Here is a 21205-nt window from a genome sequence, read left to right on the forward strand (position 1 = left end):
TCTGGGTATTATATCTAAAGGAAATAAAGTCACTCTCTCATATGTGAACCCATGTGTTCATTGAAGCATTATTCACTGTAGCCAAGATATGGAAACAACCTAAGTTCCCATCCATCAATGGATGAATGGATAAAGAAAATGTGGGGTGTGTGTGTGTGTGCGTGTGTGTGTGGTATGTTGTTGACTGAAAGAAAAATGCACAATGCAAGAGTTGTGAGTTAAACTTGCTGAGGACTAACTATAGCCTGGGAGATCTGAAGAGGGTTCTGAGAAACTGCTCTGAAGAGGTGGTAGAAGCTTAGTTTATATATGACTCTTTTTTTTTTTTTTTTTGCTGGGGAATACACGCAGTCAAGCATACATCTTTGTAAAAGCTTGCCACTAGTCACAAAGAACAGATATCACAAGTTAATGATTTTAGTGCTTTTCTATGTATGGGAAGATGCAAGAAGCTGGGTTCATTAAAATTCTTCCTGAGATACATCTTACTATCTAAGGGGCCTGCTTGTCCAAAGCACAGAGCATCCTCTTATCGCCTTTAATTTCCTCTGTCTGAAGCACAGATTGCTTCATCCTGTCATCACCTTAATTTCTCTGTCTGAAGCACAGGGTGCACTGTCAGTCAGCGACTACAGTGGGTTAATCTTTGTAAAATTGGATGGTGGGCAAAACACTCAGCTCTTCTTTTTTGGGATCTTAGTTCCCCAACCAGGGATCAAACCCGTGGCCCCTGCAGTGGAAGCACAGAGTCCTAACCATTGGACCGCCAGGAAATTCCCTGTTCTTCTTTTGTTTTATATGTATGTATATATATATATATATATATATATATATATATATATATATATATATATATATATAAATGGAATATAATTCAGCCATAAAAAAGAAGGAAATTCTGCCATTTGCAACAACATGGATAAAACTTGAGGGTATTATGCTAAGTGAAACGTCAGACAGAGAAAAACAAATACAGTTGACCCTTGAACAACATGGGTTTGAATGGCATGGGTCCACTTATAATCAGATTTTTTCCAATAGTAAATACTATGGTACTACACAATCGGAGGTTGGTTGAATCTGCAGATTTGGAACTGTGAATATGGAGAAACCACATATGCAAAGGGCCAGCTATGAGTTATATGCAGGTTTTCAACTGTGAGGAGAGTCAGCACCCCTAACTCCTATACTGTTCAAGCGTCAATTGTGCTGTCTGATCTCATATATGGAAACTAGAAAAACTGAACTTATGGAACAGAGAGTAGATTGGTGGTCACCAGGGTACCAGGAATGGATGATGGTGGTCAAAGGGTACAAACTTCCGGTTATAAGATGGGTAAGTTCTGGGGAATCTAATGCACAGCATGATTAACAATACTGAATTATCGTCCTCTGAGAACCACCGGTTCTGTAACATCAAGTGCTACATCGATGGCCCTTCCGGGACCCCCAACCGCAGGATCTTCGCCTCCGAGCATGCCGTGCTCATCGGGGCGGGCGTCGGCATCACCCCCTTTGCTTCTATCCTGCAGAGCATCTTGTACAGGCACCAGAAGAGAACGCACATCTGCCCCAACTGCCAGCACTCGGGGAGGGAGGGTGTGCCGGATGCTGACAGGAAGCTCCTCAAGGTGGACTTCATCTGGGTAAACCGAGGCTAGCGGTCTTTCGAGTGGTTTGTGAGCCTGCTGACCAGACTGGAGATGGACCAGGCCGAGGAGACTCAGGAGGGTAGGAGAGGGGCGGGGCCTGAGGAGGATGGAGGTGCGGCCGCGGGGTTCAGGGGCTCTTTAAGAAAGTGTTTAGATTATTCTATTTCTATCAAAAATGTGGGGGAGAGGGGGCTGCTTTTTTCCCCCAACAAAATGTAAAATTTTGTGAAACTTAGAAGAGAGAAGAGAAAAAAAATTCATAATCCCATCTAGGTATCCAGGCATTTTAAAGGATTTCCTTCTGATATTTTCTCTTATTCACATTTTATAAAAATGTATAGCCTCCCCCACCCCATTTCTCTTTTTTATGACATTTCTTTTTATTCAAAATGAGCACTTAAAAAGTTAGATTACCAGACCTCATTCCAGACCTTCCAAGTCAGATTATCTGGGAGTAGGGCCCGGGAAGGTACATTTTTTTTTTTTTTTGATTTGTATGTGTGTGTGTTTTATTATATATTAGTCTCTTAAATCAAACAGAGAACAAAAAGTGGAGCTACAAACCAAAGTTACAATAGTACTAGCTTTTCTCATCGCCCGTCTATCTACTTTTACCAGAGGTCTTTATTTCTTCATAAGGCTTTGAGTTACTGCCTAGGGTCCTTGACTCCAACCTGAAGAACTCCCTGTGGCAGGCAGGTCTGGTGGTTAAGAACTCTCTCGACTCTTGATTAACTGGGAATGTCTTCATTTCTCCCTCATTTTCGAAGGAAAGTTTTGCTAGGTCTAGGATTCTTGGTTGACGGTTTCTTTCCTTCAACACTTCAAGTACATTGAGCCATGCCATCTGGCCTCCGAGGCTCCTGATGAGAAATCTGCTCATGACCTACCTTCCTGGGAAATCTTCTCTCAGCTTCACAGACTTTCATAATGTACCTTATCGTGTCTTACGCAACAGAACATTTTGTATAGTAGCATGAAGTCAGTTAAGTTGTAACATTATTTTGAGACCAGAATTTAAGGAAAAGGAATTGAATATTTCAAGTGTAGACATTATGAGGTCTTTAAAATTATTACACATTTTCAAACTAGAAATAAAAAGGCCACTGAAGTATCCTATAGATTTTAATTTATAACAAAGTGAATACCAATATCTAATAACACACGTAAAGAAAAATTTCTTTGGGATCCTTTTTCCTAAGTGTAAAGGGGCCTTGAACTCAAAAAGTGAGAAAACCACTGTGGTTTATCCCCAGCTGTGATGGGTCCATTTCTTGCTCTGACCTCAGAGTGCACCACTGTGATGTACTTCACAAAGCCCTATAAAAGAGAAAGCTGGGCCCAGGTTTTTGGTCCTTAGAGCCCAGGAAGCTGCTTTTGGTGACCTGACGGCCTTGGACCTACAGTTAGCTTGTTTTTGCCATTTTGTTGATTTTTTTTTTCTCTTTTCTCTACTCTTTTTTATTTGTCTCATTTTTCTCTCTACAGTTAGCATAGTCAGTATTGTTGGTATAGTTAGCACAGCTGGTATAGTTAATAGTTTATTAGCATAGTTAGTGTAGTTAGTACTAGTTAGCGCTGTTGGCATAGTGAGTATTGTTGGTATAGTTAATAGTTTATTAGCATAGTTAGTGTAGTTAGTACTAGTTAGCGCTGTTGGTACAGTTAGCATTGTTAGTTAGTATTGCTAGGTAGTGCTGTCAGTCAGTGTAGTTAGCAGATCACCATGATGCCGGGCCTCACAGCCAACTCTGCTGACGAGGAGATTCATATTGATGACTTCGAGATCCTCCGCACCATTGGTGAAGGCACCTTTGGTAAAGTGAAGTTGGCCTGGCACATTCTGACCGGGACACAGGTGGCTCTCAAGGTCGTTAAAAAAAGGTATCAGAGCTTCTCAAGTGCCCAGGCACTTTTCCGGGACGTGTGCGGTCTGAAGGCTCTCGATCACCCCAATATTGTCAAACTGCTGGGGGTGATTGACACAGAGAAGACATTTTTCGTGGTGATGGAGTACCTCAGTGGGGGGAACATGTACCGCTATTTGAAGACCCATGGCCGTATGACAGAGTTGGAGGCCCGAGGCCTGTTCCGGCAGCTGCTCTCCGCCCTGCAGCACTGCCACCAGAGGGGCATCGTGCACCGGGACCTGAAGCCAATGAACCTCCTCTTTGATTCCCACATGAATATCAAACTTACAGACTTTGGCCTCAGCAGCAAGTGTGATGACACTGGCCAACTGGACATGAGCTGCGGCACAGCCCCTTATGCTGCCCCGGAACTCTTGCAGGGGCAGAGGCACAGCGGCCCTGCGATGGACGTGTGGAGCCTGGGAGTAGTGCTCTACGCCATGGTAACTGGGTCCCAGCCCTTTGTGGGAAAAGACTTCCAGGAGCTGCTGAAGCAAATCCTACGAGGGCGATACCCCATCCCACCTTATCTGTCTTTGGAGATAAGGGATCTATTACAAAAAATGATTGTCCTCAACCCCAGTGACAGAGGCACCTTACCTGACCTCATGAGGCATCCATGGGTCAACATGGGCCAGAAGGAGCCACTCCAGCCACCCTGTGCAGAGGACCGGGAGGTGACAACGGTGAGGACTCCGGGCTTGACTTGCGACCAGATCCAGGACACTGGGACAGGCAGTGTGAGCTCCAAGAAACCCAAGGTGGAGGTCTCCATCATAACTCTGAAGCCCTTCTCTTGCGGGAACCTCTGTGGCAGTGAATGTGAGCCTTCTCCAAGCCCTGTGGTGTCCTCCCTGCAAACCAGGTGGCTCTACCAGAGAAAAAATGTGCAGCTGCAGGAAGACCAGCAGGCAGGGCAGAAGACCGGTGAGTCTGCCTGTCCCCCACCCAGCCTGGAGTCGAGGACTGCCACCCCCAGCCCAGCCCCCCAGTGTGGCACTGGGACATCCACCTCCAGCAGCAGCAGGATTGGAGCCCCAGAGGGAACCAGCTGCCCCCTGGGTGTGTCCAACACTGGAAGGTCCTCCCACACTGGGCAGCCTGAGAGTGTGTCCTCATCCACTCTCTCTGGCCACAGCCAGAAAAAGCAAGGGGTGGCTGGGAGAATCTGGAACTTTATTTTGAAACATCTTTGTTGCAAGCTGCCCAGCATGAGGCGTCATAATAAAGTGAGCCCATGTGAACCCCATGGATGACCGAGGCAGGAAGGTCAGGCCGCCGCGCTCCCTGGGGCCCGGTGCAGGGGAAGAGGAGTGTATTCTCTGCACGGCCTTCAGAAGCATCGTATCCAAGACCCTGGCCAGCTCAGAGGATGGATGGTCCGGAGCAGCCCGGGCGACCAAAAGCGAGGCCGCCGTGGCTGCAGGTCTGCCCCTTAACCCCCACCTGGGTGAAACTTCAGAGACTGGGCTGTCATTCCCGGGGCACGTCTCCCCTCCCCTACTCTTCTGTCTTCCGTGTTGGTGGGGGAGGGGGATAGTTCTTGTTCCAAGAACTCTTTGGTTCTTCCAATTCTAGTTAATAAATTTGATGCTCCAGAAAAAAAAAAAAAAAAAAAAAAAAAAACAATACTGACTTATATACTTGAAAGTTGCCAAAAGAGTAAATCTTTTTTTGTTGTTACATTGGAGTATAGTTGCTTTACAATGTTGTGTTAGTTTCTGCTGTACAGCAAAGTCAATCAGTTATACATATACATATATTCCCTCTTTTTTGGATTTCCTTCCCATTTAGGTCACCACAGAGCATTCTGTAGAGTTCCCTGTGCTATACAGTTGGTTCTCATTAGTTATCTATTTTATACATAGTAGTGTATATATGTCAGTCCCAATCTCCCAATCCATCCCTCCCCCCTTGGTAACCATTCGTTTGTTCTCTATATGTGTCTCTATTTCTGCTTTGCAAATAAGTTCATCTATACCGTTTTTCTAAATTCCACATATATGTGTTAATAGAAATGGTAACTACATGAGGTGACGGTTGTGTTAACCAACATTATTGTGGTAATCATTTCACTATATACATGTATATTAAATCATCACATTATGAACCTAAACGTACACAATGTTATATCTCAGTAAAGCTGGAAAAAAACTGTCAAGGGTACTAACAGTTAAGAAAAGGGTGGATAGGGCTTCCCTGGTGGCACAGTGGTTGAGAGTCTGCCTGCTAATGCAGGGGACACGGGTTCGAGCCCTGGTCTGGGAGGATACCACATGCCGCGGAGCAACTAGGCCCGTGAGCCACAACTACTGAGCCTGCGCGTCTGGAGCCTGTGCTCCGCAACAAGAGAGGCCACCATAGTGCGAGGCCCGCGCACCGCGATGAAGAGTGGCCCCCGCTTGCTGCAACTAGAGAAAGCCCTAGCACAGAAACGAAGACCCAACATAGCAATCAATCAATCAATCAATTAAAAACAAAAAAAAGAAATGGGTGGATAAGCCAGAATTTTGGCCCTGGATATAGACGTATTCTTTGTGCCATATACGGCGTACTGTTCGAATTTAATATTAAAAGATGGGGCCTCATCTGTTCTGATAAGAGACATACTTGGAAACAGTTCAAAGCTTATGTATGATATTGTAGGAGATCAGAAGATCAGAATATGCCACCTCAAAATATGCCTCTTTGGCATAAGGATTATTTTGAGCTGAAGGCAATTAAGAAGGTGCAAATGAAAAAAAATGCTTTTTCCCTAAAAGCAAGTCATAAGTTTCCCTTTGTGAAGGTGTTCCCCCTCCCCTCTCCTATACCAGGAGGAAAACGATTCTTATTTCTGGAGACAGAAAGTCAGCACCAAGATAGGTGCTGACAAACAAATCTTACTAAAATAACCATTATCTTCCATTAGTTTCCTCCCTTCCCATAATTTACCACCCATAGAAGCCCAAACCCCTTTTCCTTTGACTTGTCACGTCTCTGCATTGATTGTTCTTTGTTAACATGGTATACAAGCTCCTGGGTCTAACTGCTTGTTCGGGGTCCTAACTGCTTTTCTATGAAGGCCTCCATGCATGTAAAGATTAAAATACTAACATCACATAAAATCTGTGTGCCTTTCCTTTTGTTAATCTGTCTTTGTCAGTTTAATTCTCAGGCCCCAGTCATAGAACTGAAAAAGATATAGGAATAGTTTTTTTCCTCCCTTACAATTTTTCTAGGTCTGCCCAAAGATAGAACAATATTGATGAAAATGTATATAAACTGTGACCTTACAACCATTCTAGGACACTAATTATATCCAGCTGAATGTTGTTAAGGCTATTAGACTTAATTTAGACAAGATATGAAATGCCCAAAAAGAGTTCAGTGAAATCACAAAAAATCCTCAAATGAAAAACAAATCATGGTATTTGTTGGAAAATTAAAATAATTTTGAATTTGCATTATCCAGTTATTTGGTATAAACTGTTGCTTGCTACTAAAAGTATTAGCAGAAGTTTATTTTTTTAAACTATTTCACTTTTAAAAGGATTAATTTTTTTAATTTTTGAGAACATGTTTTTCTAAATCAAAAGAAGCTACATATGAAATACGCAAAAAAAGTGATAGTCCAATAAAATAGTAGGATATCAGAACATGGAAACAGACAATTTGCTTGATTCTGAAGGAGAGGATTTACTTACAAATGATCCTAAAACTAATTCTGTGGAGACCCCTTTCTGGTCAAATTAAATCAGAAGTAGTCTTTTTTAAAGAGAAATTTGCACCAGTCAAGCAAGATACTGCTATTTTGGTTTTCTATGGAATATTTCAACATTGAAAATATTTGAAAATAACTGAATAAATACTGTATGTATACAGATATTCCTTTAGAAGATGATAAAAATCATAATAAATATTAACAGTATATGATGAAATTAAAATATTTTTATAATATATTCTGTAATAATCATTTTATATATGCAATCCCATTGTTGCATATCATGATATACATGATATATAAAATATGTAAAATTATTGGTTTCTTTCCAAATGTAGGTATTGCTTTGAGAATATTGGCAATTATAGTTGTTACTGCCCCAGCAGAGCAACATTTCTCCAAATTGAAATAATTTTAAAAAAATTTTAAATCATCTAAGAACTACAGTGTTATATTACAGACATTAGTAATGTCTAATTTGACATCATTATCAATAAAATGCATGTTATGGAAATCTTGATTTGCTGAAATGAAGGCAGGAAAATAAATGTTATGGAGTAAATATAAAAACAATTGATTAACCATGTGTACCTTTAATTTATTACTCACCCAAACATCACTGGACAATCAACAGAACAGGCAGACATGCGCGATAATAATTATATTCATCATCTTTGATTTTTGCCATGTTTCAATCACATAAAGATTATAGCTGCTTACACATTTTTCAGTTTTATCATTTTGAAAGTACGCTTGCCAAAGTAAGTGGGCAGAACATATTTTATCTAACAGTATGTTAGCTTGACTTATAACTTCTAAATATTTTTGTATGATACATGGCCTCAATTTACACTATTGACCTGGGTCTCACAAATGTTAGGAAACCTGCTTGTGAATATCCTAAAAAAGCAGTATTTGTTTGGGAAAAGTTGATGTGTAGACACTGGAGGTCATAAGTACTATTTCTGATTTCCTTTCCATTTCACTTTGACTTACTGCCAACATCCTTTACTATTATTTTTCTTCCCATCAAAACTTACTTCCTCCATAGTAATTATTTCTACAGATTGATTCATTGACTTTTCTCTGATATCATCCATTATTAGCTTAAAAGCCTTTGGTCCTATGGTGAATTCCTGGGCAAACAATTCTCTTGAGTGCTCTGCATCATCAACCAAGATCCCATGGTTGTGGCATCTTTAAGCCACAAATGACAGGTACATGTTGTGTGTGCCATCATTTTTTATCTGGTACACATGGCAGACACGGCTAACTGAACACAGAATCTTTCCCACTGATCCTGGATGCAGCCTCAAAATACATTCTCTTACATGGTGTTCCAGGTAGCCATTATTAATAATTTGGAGTTGGCACAGTTAGTGAAATCTATTTGCCATCCCTGGCCTAAAGCTAGGTCAGACCTTGTGATAGGTGCTGGGCATACAGAAGTAAATGAAATAGTCTCTCTCCTTGAGAAGTTCAAACTTTATTGGTAAGTGGTCCTTAATGATCTGGAAAGAATTCTGCATACTTTCTAAGAATTATCTCCCATTCCTGAAGTCACTTTGAAAGTCAGAAATCCCCTTCATCCTTTAGGAATTTGTCAAGGAAAGCAAACATCAGACATAAAAGCATGTACATGGAGTTGATTTCAGAATTTTTAAGCCATAGTCCACCAATATTCATTTTTAATTTGAAATAAACTTTATTCAAGTATAACAATTATAAAGATGTGAAAAAACATGCCTACCATGTGTACAGCGTGATTATCATAAAGTGAACACACCTGTGTAAACACCCCCCAGGTGGAAAAACAGAACATTACCAGCAAAAGTCCCCTGTGCCCATTCCCAATTATTATCTCCATCTTCCTTCCTAAAGATAACCACTATCCTGACTTCTAATACCATGGATAACTTTTGAACTTTTTGTGAATGGAATCTCATAGTACTTATTCTTTCATGTGCCTGGCTACTTTTGTTCAACATTATGTTTATAAGATTAATCCATATTATTACATGTGGTAGTATTTATGGTATTTATGGGTATTGCATCCCATAAATTATTCTATTATATGACTGTTCCATTATTTATCCATTCTAGTGTTGATGAACATCTGGATTTATTCCATGTTTTAACTATTATGAATAACACTTCTAAGAAAACCCTTGTACATGACTTTTGTTGTACTTATGTTCACATTTATATGCCTAAGGAGTGAATTGCTTTATATTAAACTTTAGTAAATATATTCAACTTCAGTAAAATAATGATAAATTATTTTCCAAATTGGTTATACCAACTTATACTTCTGCCAGCAGTGTTTGAGAGTTTCAATTACTTCACATTCTTGCCGACACATGGAATTGTTTGTGCTTTTAATTTTAGCCATTCTCTTAGGAAGATAGTGGTATTTCATTATTATTCTAATTTGCATTTCTCTGATACCTAATGATTTGAGAATCTTTTCATTTTTTTTTTTTCCATATGCCTAACATCTTTTGTGAAGTGCTTGTTCAAGTTTTTTAACCATTTTTCTTTTGGATTGTTGCTTTTTCTTATTGATCTGTAGGAGTTTTTTGTATTTTCTGAATATAAGCCCCTCGTTGATTACGTGTCTTGCAAATATTTTCTCACACTCTGTGTGGTTTGTCTTTTTACTCACTTCTTTAGTGTTGTCTTGGCTATTGTTACCCCCTTGCATTTTACACAAGTTTTAGAAGCAGCTTGTCAATTTTCACACACACCCCCAACCCCCCAAAAAAATTGTTGGGATTTTAATTTGGTTTAATTAGGTTCCATACATCACCTTGGGAAGGAATAACACATTTATGATATTGAGTCTTCCAATCTATGAAAATGGTATATCTCTTCATTTATTTAGTTCTTCTTTAAATTCTCTAAATAATATAGTTTCTGTGCAAAGTTCTAACAAATCTTTCATGAAATTTATTCCTAAGCAGTTGATGTTTTTGGTGCTATTGAAAATGATAGCATTTCTAAAATTTCATTTTCTAATTGTTTATTGCTGGTGTATGGAAATGCAGTTGCTCGTTTTTCTATATTGACCTTTTGCTGGTGACATTGTTGAATTCACTTATTAATTCTAATAGTTTATTTATAGGTTCTTTTAGACTTAGTACATACATAATTATGTCATCTGCAAATAACAGTATATTTATTCTTTTCCAATCCTCATACTTTGTTTTTTTTCTTTTTTTATAAATTTATTTATTTTATTTATTTATTGTTGGCTGCGTTGGGTCTTCGTTGCTGTGCGCAGGCTTTCTCTAGCTGCGGTGAGCAGGGGCTACTCTTCGTTGTGGTGTGTGCGGGCTTCTGATTGTGGTGGCTTCTCCTGTTGCGGAGCACGGGCTCTAGGCGCATGGGCTTCAGTAGTTGTGGCTTGCGGGCTCTAGAGCGCAGGATCAGTAGTTGTGGCGCATGGGCTTAGTTGCTCCACAGCATGTGGGATCTTCCCAGACCAGGGCTGGAACCCTTGTCCCCTGCATCGGCAGGCGGATTCTTAGCCACTGCATCACCAGGGAAGTCCCTGTTTTTTCTCTTTACCTTAATTCATAAGCTAAAGAATCTAGTACAATCGTGAATAGAAGGTGTTACAGCAGATATCCTTGCCTTGTTCACAGTCATAGGGAAAATTTTCAATATTTCACCATTAAGTACGATGTTTGTTATAGATTTTTGTATATACCCGTTATTCTATTAAGAAAGTGCCTATCCATTCCTAGTTTGTTGTTGCTTAAAAAATATATGCTGAATTTTATCACTTTTCCTGAATTTCCTAAAAGGATCATGTGATTTTTCTCCTTTACTATATTAACGTTGTGAATGACATTGATTAATTTTCAATGTTAAACAACCTGCATTCTGGATTAGATTCAAATTTGTCATGATATATTATTCTTTTTATGTATACCAGGATTTGGTTTGCTGATATTTTGGTTGAGATTTTTTTATCTGTGTTGTGAGAGTGATTGGTATATAGTTTTCCTTTCTTGTGTTATATACTTGTCAGGTTTTGATATTAAGATTGTGCTGGACTCATAAAACAACTTTCCAGTCTTCTCTCTTTTTCTATTCTCTGAAAGAGTTTCTGTGAATTGGCACTATTTCTTCCTAAAAATGTTTGGTGTAATATACCAGTGAAGCCATCTGGGCCTGGAATTTTCTTTGGGGGCAGATTTCACTTACAGACGGAATTTCTTTCAGTAGTAGATTTAGGACTAGTCACATTTCTCTTTCTTCTTGTGTGAATTCTGGTAAGAAGTGTTTTCCTAGTATGTTGTCAGTTTCATCTAAATTTCCAAATGTAACAGCACAAAGTTGTCCACAATGACTTTTTTATTATTTTAAATATCTGTAGAACTTGAAATGTCCCCCTTTTCATTTCTCATTTGTTATTTGTTCTTTCTCTATTTCTTTTGATCAGTCTTGACAGAGGCTTATCCATTTTATTAGTCCTTTAGAAAACCAGCTTTGTTTATCCTGTGATATATTTTTATGGTTTATTAATTTCTGCTTTTTGTTATTTCCTTCCTTCTCCTTTTTTGGGTTTACCTTTATGTTCTTTTCCTAAGTTGTTGAGATGAATGCTTGAGATCATTGCTTTTCATCCTTTTCCCCCTGATATATGCATTTAAGCCTCTACACAGCTTTAATTTCATCTCACAAGTTTAGATACATTGTGTTTCCAATATTATTCACTTCAAAATATATTTTGATCTCCATTGTAATTTCTTGACTCATGGGTTATTGAAAATTAGACACTAAAAATATTGTTTCATCTCCAAATATTTTGGAATTTCCTAGTTTTCTTTTTGTTACTGACTTCACAGCTTAATTCCACTGTGGGCAGAGAACACACCATGCCTAATTTTATCCTTTGGAAGTTGTCGGGATTAACTCTAAGAACCAGCATATGGTAAGTTTTGGTAAATGTTCCATATATATTTGAAAATGTGTATTCTATAGATATTTGGTACTGTGTTCTAAATATATCAATAAGATTGTGTTTATTACTTACGTTACTTAAATCACATACATTGTTTTTTTTTTAAACATCTTTATTGGAGTATAATTGCTTTACAATGGTGTGTTAGTTTCTGCTTTATAACATAGTGAATCAGCTATACATATACATATATCCCCATACCTCCTCCCTCTTGTGTCTCCCTCCCACCCTCCATATCCCACCCCTCTAGGTGGTCACAAAGCACCGAGCTGATCTCTCTGTGCTATGCGGCTGCTTCCCACTAGCCATCTATTTTACATTTGGTAGTATATGTAAGTCCATGCCACTCTCTCACTTCATCCCAGCTTACCCTTCCCCCTCCCCATGTCCTCAAGTCCATTCTCTACGTCTGCATCTTTATTCCTGTCCTGCCCCTAGGTTCTTCAGAACTTTTTTTTTTTTTAAATTCCATATATATGTGTTAGCATACGGTATTTGTTTTTCTCTTTCTGACTTACTTCACTTTGTATGACAGACTCTAGGTCCATCCACCTCACTACAAATAACTCAATTTCGTTTCTTTTTATGGCTGAGTAATATTCCATTGTATATATGTGCCACATCTTCTTTACCCATTCATCTGTCGATGGACACTTAGGTTGCTTCCATGCCCTGGCTATTGTAAATAGAGCTGCAATGAACATTGTGGTATATGACTCTTTTTGAATTACGGTTTTCTCAGGGTATATGCCCAGTAGTGGGATTGCTGGGTCATATGGTAGTTCTATTTTTAGCTTTTTAAGGAACCTCCATATTGTTTTCCATAGTGGCTGTATCAATTTACATTCCCACCAACAGTGCAAGAGGGTTCCCTTTTCTCCACACCCTCTCCAGCATTTATTGTTTGTAGATATTTTGATAAATCACATACATTCTTATTCTTTTTTTTTTTTTGTTCACTTCTTCTATCAGTTCCTAAGAGAACTTTGTTGAAATATCCCACCATAAATGTGGATTTGTCTCATCTCCTTGTAGTTCTGTAAACTTTTTGCTTTATATATTTTGGGGCAACGTTATTAGTGTATACATTAAGCTTTTGATTTTTTTCTGGTGAATTTACCATTTTATTTTTATGTAATGTCCCTTTATAGCAGCATTTCTCAACTGTGGTGCTATTGACATATTGGGCAGGAGAACTCTTTGTTGAGTGGGTATGGTGGTGCTGTCCTGTGCACGGTAGGATGTTTAGCAGTATCCTTGTTCTCTACCCACTAGATGCCAGTAGCATCCTGACCCTACCCATGACAATCAAAACTATATGAATAGGGACTTCCCTGGTGGTCCAGTGGTTAAGACTCCAAGCTCCCAATGCAGGGGGCCCAGGTTTAATCCCAGGTCAGGGAACTAGATCCCACACGCTGCAAGGAAGATCCTGCTCGCGGCAACGAAGATCCGGCGTGTGACAACTAAGACCCGGCACTGGGACTTCCCTTGTGGCTCAGTGGTTAAGAATCCACCTGCCAATGCAGGGGAAACAGGTTCGATCCCTGGTCCAGAAAGATCCCACATGCCACGGAGCAGCTAAGCCCGTGTGCCACAACTACTGAGCCCACACGCCACAACCAGTGAAGCCTGCACACTCTAGGGCCTGTGTGCCGCAACTACTGAGCCCGCGCACCTAGAGCCTGTGCTCCACAACAAGAGAAGCCACCCTGATGAGAAGCCCATTCACCAAAATGAAAAGTAGTCCCCACTTGCCACAACTAGAGAAAGCCCGCGGGCAGCAACAAAGACCCAACGCAGCCAAAAAAAAAAAAAAAAAAAAGACCCGGCACGGGCAAATAAATAAATACTTAAAAAAAAAAATGTCTAGACATTCCCAAATGTCCACTGGAGGGCAAAATCGCTCGTACTTGAGAGCCACTCATCTATAGTAATGCTTTGGGTTGTAAAGTCTATTTTGTCTGATGTTAGTAAAGCCATTTCTATTGATATTTGCAAGGGTTTTTTTGTTGTTAATCATTTTACTTTCAGTACTCTTACAGTACCTCTCTTGAAAGCATAACGCTGATGTCTTTTTAATCCAGTCTTACAATCTTTTAATTGTAATTGGAGTATTTGTTCCTTTTACCTTTAATGTGATCACTGATATTTTTGGGTTAAAATAATTATGAATATTTATCTCATATTTAGTCCACTATTCTATGTCCTTTTTCTCTTCTTTCTTACCTTTTTGGGTTCTGTATTATTTTACTATTTTGTTATTGCACCCATTAGTTGAGAATTCTTTTATTATTCTTTTAGTTGTTATCCTACAGATCATGACATGAATCTTTAAATTATTAAAATTTAATATGTTAGTGCTTTTCCCACTTTCTGTACTATCTTAGGATCTAGGGCCTTTTTATTCCATGCACCTCATCTCACTTTTTGTGAATGTTTATTTCTCCATATATATTACCCAAGTAATTCATCATGCAAAATACTTTTTAATCCATGGCTTGATAGCTTTAATCAGTTTTAGAAAATTTTTGGCCATCATGGCTTCAAATACTGCTTCTATCCCATTTTCTCTCTCTCTCCTCAACATCTGAGACTTCATATTAGACTTTCTCACCGTATCTCATAGAAAATACCTTAGAAATACCAATAGAAAGCTGGTGTGGCTATACTACATTCTTTTCTGTTTTTTCCTTCCTTTAGTCTCTCTGGGCTTAAGTCTGAATATCTTTCCTTTTGACCTATCTTCCAGATCACAAGCTCCCTTTAGCTGTATCTAATCTGCTAATTAAACCCTGTTTCAGTTATCTGTTGCTACATAACAACCCATCCCCAAATTGTGTAGCTTAAAACAATGATCACCATTTACTTGCACATAATTCTGCAATCTGAGCCAGGCTCAGTAAGGACTGCCTGTAGCTTACAGGGGTCGGAGGACCCAAGATGGCTACACTCACATGTCTGGCACCTCAATAGGGGGATCAGAAGAGTTGGGGGCTGTCTAGGTGTCTCTCTCTCTCTCTCTCTATAGTCTTTCATTCTCCAGGGTCTGTCTCTCTCCACGTGCCCCTTCCCCTTCCATACCAGCAGGGTATTTGTAATTACAGTAACTCCCCTTCAAGTTGTGAAATTTCAAAGACGTTAACGTGCACCTGGTTCCAGCAAGGAACCAGAACCTGTGCCAGCAACGTCAGGAGTGAGTGAAATTGCAGCTTGCCCTCCGTCTCCTATTGCTGATGATCCTTCAGCTCTACCATCTCCCACCTCCTCTCCCTCCTCCAGTCAGTAACTCTTCTTGCCTGTTCACTCGATGCCAGCCCCTGGATGCCAGCTGTTGTACTGTACTGATGTACTTCTCAAGGTACTGTACTGTAAGATTAAAAATGTTTTATTTTTTGTGCTTGTTTGTTTTTTATGTATTTTTTGTGTGAAAAGTATGATAAACCTATTCCAGTACAGTACTATAGAACTGATTGTGTTAGCTGGGTACCTAGGCTAACTTTTTTGGACTTACGGACAGATTGGACTTCCGAACGCGCTCTAGGAACAGAACTTGTTTGTATGTAGGGGACTTACTGTATTTACACGGTGGGCCAGGATTCCAAGAAGGTGAAAGTGGAAGTTACTACGCCTCACAATGGCTAGGACTAGAGCTAGCAACGCATCATTTCTCCCACATCCTTCACTCCACACAGCAGCCCTTCAGATGGTTGCCGTTAGATACACTGCCCTCTCGTAACTCCTGCAACACTACTTCATCTGACATGTTTTTGATTCCCTCACCATCCTCCTTGTTGTCCATGACTTCTAGTCCTAGAACAATGACTGACACACAGCAGTACTCGACAAATATTTGTTCAATAAGTCAATGAAGAAATGAATGCTAACTGTTGATCCAAGGCTCTCTTCAGCAGCATTTACACAAATATTGGAACAATACTAGCCAAAGTGGTAGCTAAATTTGCAAATTCTTCGTCTTTAATACTTTCTACATATTGAATCACCTCTTCTCCCAAATAGCTGATAACTCACTAAAATTCTCCAGTTTGTTTCTCAGCCTGAGACAGGACAGTGAAGGGAGAAGAATGAGAACAGTCTTAATAGAAACAGCCTTGGACTCTGAGTATCAGGGAGGAAAATTCCCAGGACCTAAACAATATCCCTTTCCTTCCCCAAAAAAGATCCAGGTGACTCAAGTATGTCTTCAGAGAACATTAACATGCATCTAGGGTCATTATTGGGGGGCTCTCTGTTTCTATACATTGTGGCCTGAGTACAGTTGCTGCTGTTACCCACCCTCCCTCCAGCAATGCTGACCCCAACCTTTGACCCCTACCCTGCCCCATCGTGGCCCATGCTGAGTTTATGATGCCTTTTGCCAACCTAGAACTTCCTGGTGCTCACACTGAGGTGGGAGTTCCCTCTCTCACCACAAGTAGTATATTACAGTTCTTCTATTTGACTGTCACAAGGGTGTCAATATCTTATGATCCTTTCTCTTTCAAAGAATATGAGACCAGTTCTTCTGGGACTGGGTAAAGGACATTTGAGAGATAACCCTAGTGGCAAAAGTAATAGAAATGAACTCTGATGCAAAGTCCAGGGAGTGCCCTTCTGACATACCGAGTGTGTGTGTAACACCAAATTTTCCCAACTCCCTTTCCATAATTCTTTTCACCACACCATGTTAACAACAAAGACAACAATATAAACTAACATTTAATGAGTACTTAGTATGTGCCAGGCACTGTTCCGAATGCTTTAGATATATCATCTCATATATAATTTTGGGTGGAGGAATAGATTGTAGGTAATTGAAGCATCGTGGAATGGGTGAATTGGGAGACAAGATTTGAAGGAACTGTTAAAAGAGTTTTATCAGGAAGCTGAGCCAAGATATGAAAGGGGAAGGTGAAAACAGGACAGGGTTGACAGCATGTGTGGATGTGTGAGTGAGAAGTGGCAAAAAATAGATCAGGTAGCCAAGGGCAGGGAGATGTAGTAGCCCATCGGGATTTGAGGATGCTGAAATCAGGTGATCAAAGGAAGTTGATATTATCACCACGTGTGAATGGAGATCCTTCCACTTTTCAAGTAAAATTAATGTATTCTATTTTGACATAGCACATAGACCAGCTCTTGGGGCCACATTGATTAAAATAAAATACATCAGACTCTTTTAATGGTCTTAGTGGTATCTCTAAAGGGTTACTTATTATCTGTTAAATATTTGAATAGAGCATTGTTCTGGAATAGCCAGAGGAACAATCCTTTGCATAAAAGCGGAGGACCCAGTCTGAAAGCTCTGTCTGCAGTGAAAGCCACAGAGCAATGCTTCATCCCTGGCAAAACTGTGTTGACAAGGTGGTCTGCATCCAACCTGGCTGCAAAACAGATGGGCTCTTAGCCAAGCACATTAGGAGATTCCCGATGACCAGTCAGAGGGAGCCTGTAAGGGGATCCCATGTGCGTGTGTCATTAAGTGTGACTTGGTACGGCAGGAGAGGCAGGCGGCAAATGTGTGCTGAGCAGTCAGGCCGAGGCTCAATTAAAAACCTGAAACCAGAGCCTAGACTGGGAGAAATCTCCACATTATCTATATAACCAAACCCCCATCAAATGTCCCTTCTTTGGACTCTGTCTTCAACCACTCTGCTGGCTCCTTCTCCTAATAACAAACTCAAATTTCTCCAATCTTTAAAATCCAGCCAAATAATCACAACAGAACAACTCTCCCTGCATGCTTTTGGGCTATTCCTTCTCCACCGCTGGGAATGAGCTGTCTACACTTCCTGCCTCCACAGGTTCACCTTTCACTCCCATCTCAAGCCACTGCTCTCTGGTTTCTTCTCATCACCATTTCAGTGACACAGTTCCCAACAAGGACACCAAATACTTCTCAATCACCAGATTAAATGGAGCCATCGCCTCCTTTATCTTAACTTGACCTCCCTGTGGCATGTAGCTGGACATCTCCCTCCTTCTGGAAATTCTTTAATTCTTTGGTTCCTACAGGACCACGTTCCTCTTCTTCTTCTGCCTGACCCTTAAATGTTGGTGTTACCTGGCTCCATCCTCGCCACCGCTTTTTACATTCTACATGGTCTCCTAGGAACCTCCCTCATGGTTTCAGCCACCACTTATCTACTGAAGTCACTCGAGTCTCTATGTTCTACCTTGACCACTTTCCCTACGCTGTGTATTCAGCTCTCCACTAAAGCATCTCTCTCTGGATACCCCAGGAAATCTCAACACACAAAACCACTCATGATCTCATCTCCAAATTGCCCATTCTTCATGGATTTCCTCATCTCAGTGAATGTCAAAACTAATCATCCCATTGCTTAAGCCAGAGACCAGGGAAGAGTTTTTGACTCCTCCTTCTTCCTTGCTACATACTGCCCAGTGAGTCAGCAAGGCCTGTCTCAGCCCTTGTCTTCTCTCTTCTGGAGAGAGCCCCCCACCTGCCAGCTGAGCTCCTGCCTCCAGACTCTCACCCTCAAATCCACCTCCACAGAGGCCCCCGGAGTAATCTGTCTAAACCCAAACAATGATCGTGCCCCTCCCCTATTTAAAGTCCTCCCATGGCTTCCAACTGACCACCTTTCCCCTCTCATTTCTCTCCTCTCCCCTATCTCTAATCTGTGCCCAGAGGGAGGCGGGACCATGTGGGGAGAGCAGCCAACAGCTAGGGCTTTGGCAGCTGGTCAGAGGGATCTGGGTTTGGCATAAGAGGATATAGGAACCATTCACAGGTTCATGAGCAGCGCATGATGACATGACGACAGGTATACATGGCAGTCCTAGAAGTGGGAGACACATTAGCAGGCTGCTATAGACTGAATGTTTGTATCCTCCCAAAATTCATGTTAAATCCTAATGACCAATGTATTTGGAAGTGGGACCTTTGGGAGGTGATTAGATCATGAGGATGGAGCCCTCATCAATGGGATTAGTGCTCTTATAAAAGAGATCCCAGAGAGCTGCCTCACTCTCCTCCCCTTTACCCCTTACCCCATGTAAGGACACAGAGAAAAGACTATTTTCTGTGAACCAGGAAGCAGGCCCTCACCAGACAAATGAATTGCCTATGCCTTGATCTTGGACCTCCCAGTCTCAGAACTGTGAGAAATAAATTTCTGTTGTTTATAAGTCACCCAGTCTACAGTATTTACAGTATTATGTTATAGCAGCCCGAAGAGACTACGATTTACACAGGCTCTTGCAACAGAGGCAAAAGGACCTAGACTAGTCTACAGTGAGAAAACAGGAAAAGGTGAACCTGTAGGACTGGTGAGGAAGGGTAAATATCTAAAAAGGAAAATCACCAGATGCAAGTAGTAAGGAAATGCATTAGTAGATAATGTTAAGCACTATTAAAGTAAACAATCCACAGGAAGTCTAGAGAATTTAAAGCCCCATTAAAGGAACACGAGCAGGGGTTAAAACACACGCACAATTCTACACAGCAAGTGAGGAACGCAAATGCTGGGAGGAACTGTAGCTTCTATAAAAGGGGGAGAGGGCAAGAAAGCCTAGAAGAGGGGACAGACACAAACAAGGAGACAAGATGAGGACCACATAAAGTTCGTTACGCTCAGGAGCTGCGTCAGCTGACCTCTTAAAGATGAGCTTCAGGATGATGAGAGAGGCAGCATTCATTGGGCAGATTCAAAAAAACTTTGTCCAAAATGTTGCCAGGATTGGAAACGAGTGACCTGCCAGAATAAGTCCCTTTCACAAAACTACAGGCCTATAAGGCCCACGCATGGAAAAGCATAACCGCTTCCGGAGTTTGGAGTTATGGAGATCCGTGTTCGAATCCCGACTGTCCCGCTTGGCAAATTAGATAACCTCCGGTGACTCCGGTTAACTTGCCCTGGGTGGGTCACACCACATTGTGAAGGGCAGGCCTAGGGTGAGACCCCAACAAGGTCGCTGACTCCAGAGCGGTGCTCTTTCCAGCAGCCTGATGCTCTGCGTAGCGGGTCCCCTCGCGCGGCCGGCCCCGGCCTGGAGCGCCTTTGTGCCCCACTCACCGAGAGCACTAGCAGAAGCGGCCCGCGGCGGGGAGCCGGGAGGGAGACCAGTCAGCGGGAGGTGGCCGTGGGACTGGGGGTGCCGGTGGGAGCGCCCCCGATGTGGCGCGGACGGGTGGGGAGCGGGCCGGCCAGGTGGTGATTGGCTGGGCTGAGGCTGGCAGCTCCGGGCCAAGAACAAAAGAGAGCGGGCGGCGGGCGGCCTCTGGAGTAGGTGCTCCCGTCCGCCCGGCGCGGGCTTCGGTGCTGGGGGAAGACGCACCCACCGCCCGCCCGCCGAGCTGCCGGGCTGGCGCGCTCAGTTTCTGCGCAAAAGCCGGCCGTGTACCTAGGAATTAACCGGCCGGCCCTGGAGGGGAGGGGTGGGGAGCGGGAAGTGGTGGTGGGGGGGATGTTGAGCGCGCGCGAGAACAATAATAAGATCGTGTTTGCGGTCGCTGCCCGAGGAGGAATTCGGAGGAGGCGCGAGGCCCGGTGCTCGCGCCGCGCCCGGGAGCCCGGGAAAGAGGCCGCCGGCGGCGGCGGCGGCATGAGGCAGGCGACGCGGCGCCTGTGAGCAGCGCACGGCGGCGGCGGGGAACCTCAGCGCGGGGAGAGCCGAGCGGCCGGGGGCTCCCCTCCCCCGCTGCCGGGCGGTGATTTGCCGGGCCTGCTGCGCCCCCCGCCCACCCCTCGCCCCAGCCGCCGCCTCGCCGCTTCCCTTCGTCGGAGCGGCCGCTCGTCCGCCCGCCCGCCCGGCTCGAGGCCCGCGGGGAGCGCGGCGCAGTCCGTTGGCCCGCGGGGGGGCGGCCTCCCGGCATCTTCGCGTCGCCCAAGGACGACCAGGAAGGGGAGCGGCCGGGATGGCGCGTCCGCGGCCCCGCGAGTACAAGGCGGGCGACCTGGTCTTCGCCAAGATGAAGGGCTACCCGCACTGGCCGGCCCGGGTG

General features: G+C 42.4%; 2 protein-coding genes across 2 annotated transcripts in view; both read left to right on the forward strand.

Annotated features, from left to right (window-relative positions):
• The first annotated feature begins 1436 nt into the window (after nt 1-1436).
• Nucleotides 1437-11333, forward strand: LOC118889800 (serine/threonine-protein kinase MARK2-like). The gene is made up of 3 exons (XM_036841974.1): nt 1437-1731; nt 3141-4384; nt 11302-11333. The coding sequence occupies exons 2-3, from the start codon at nt 3379-3381 to the stop codon at nt 11331-11333; spliced, it is 1038 nt and encodes a 345-aa protein (XP_036697869.1). The 5' UTR covers nt 1437-1731; nt 3141-3378.
• Nucleotides 11334-20687: 9354 nt separating this feature from the next.
• The window catches only part of HDGFL3 (HDGF like 3), a 78787-nt gene continuing 78269 nt past the window's right edge, over nt 20688-21205 (forward strand). Inside the window, exon 1 of the mRNA XM_036845047.1 lies at nt 20688-21202. Within this exon, the coding sequence (XP_036700942.1) occupies nt 21119-21202 (84 nt within the window). The 5' untranslated portion in view covers nt 20688-21118. The remainder of the gene's footprint in view (nt 21203-21205) is intronic.

Source organism: Balaenoptera musculus, chromosome 2 (assembly GCF_009873245.2).
Source record: "Balaenoptera musculus isolate JJ_BM4_2016_0621 chromosome 2, mBalMus1.pri.v3, whole genome shotgun sequence".
Classification (NCBI taxonomy): domain Eukaryota; kingdom Metazoa; phylum Chordata; class Mammalia; order Artiodactyla; family Balaenopteridae; genus Balaenoptera; species Balaenoptera musculus.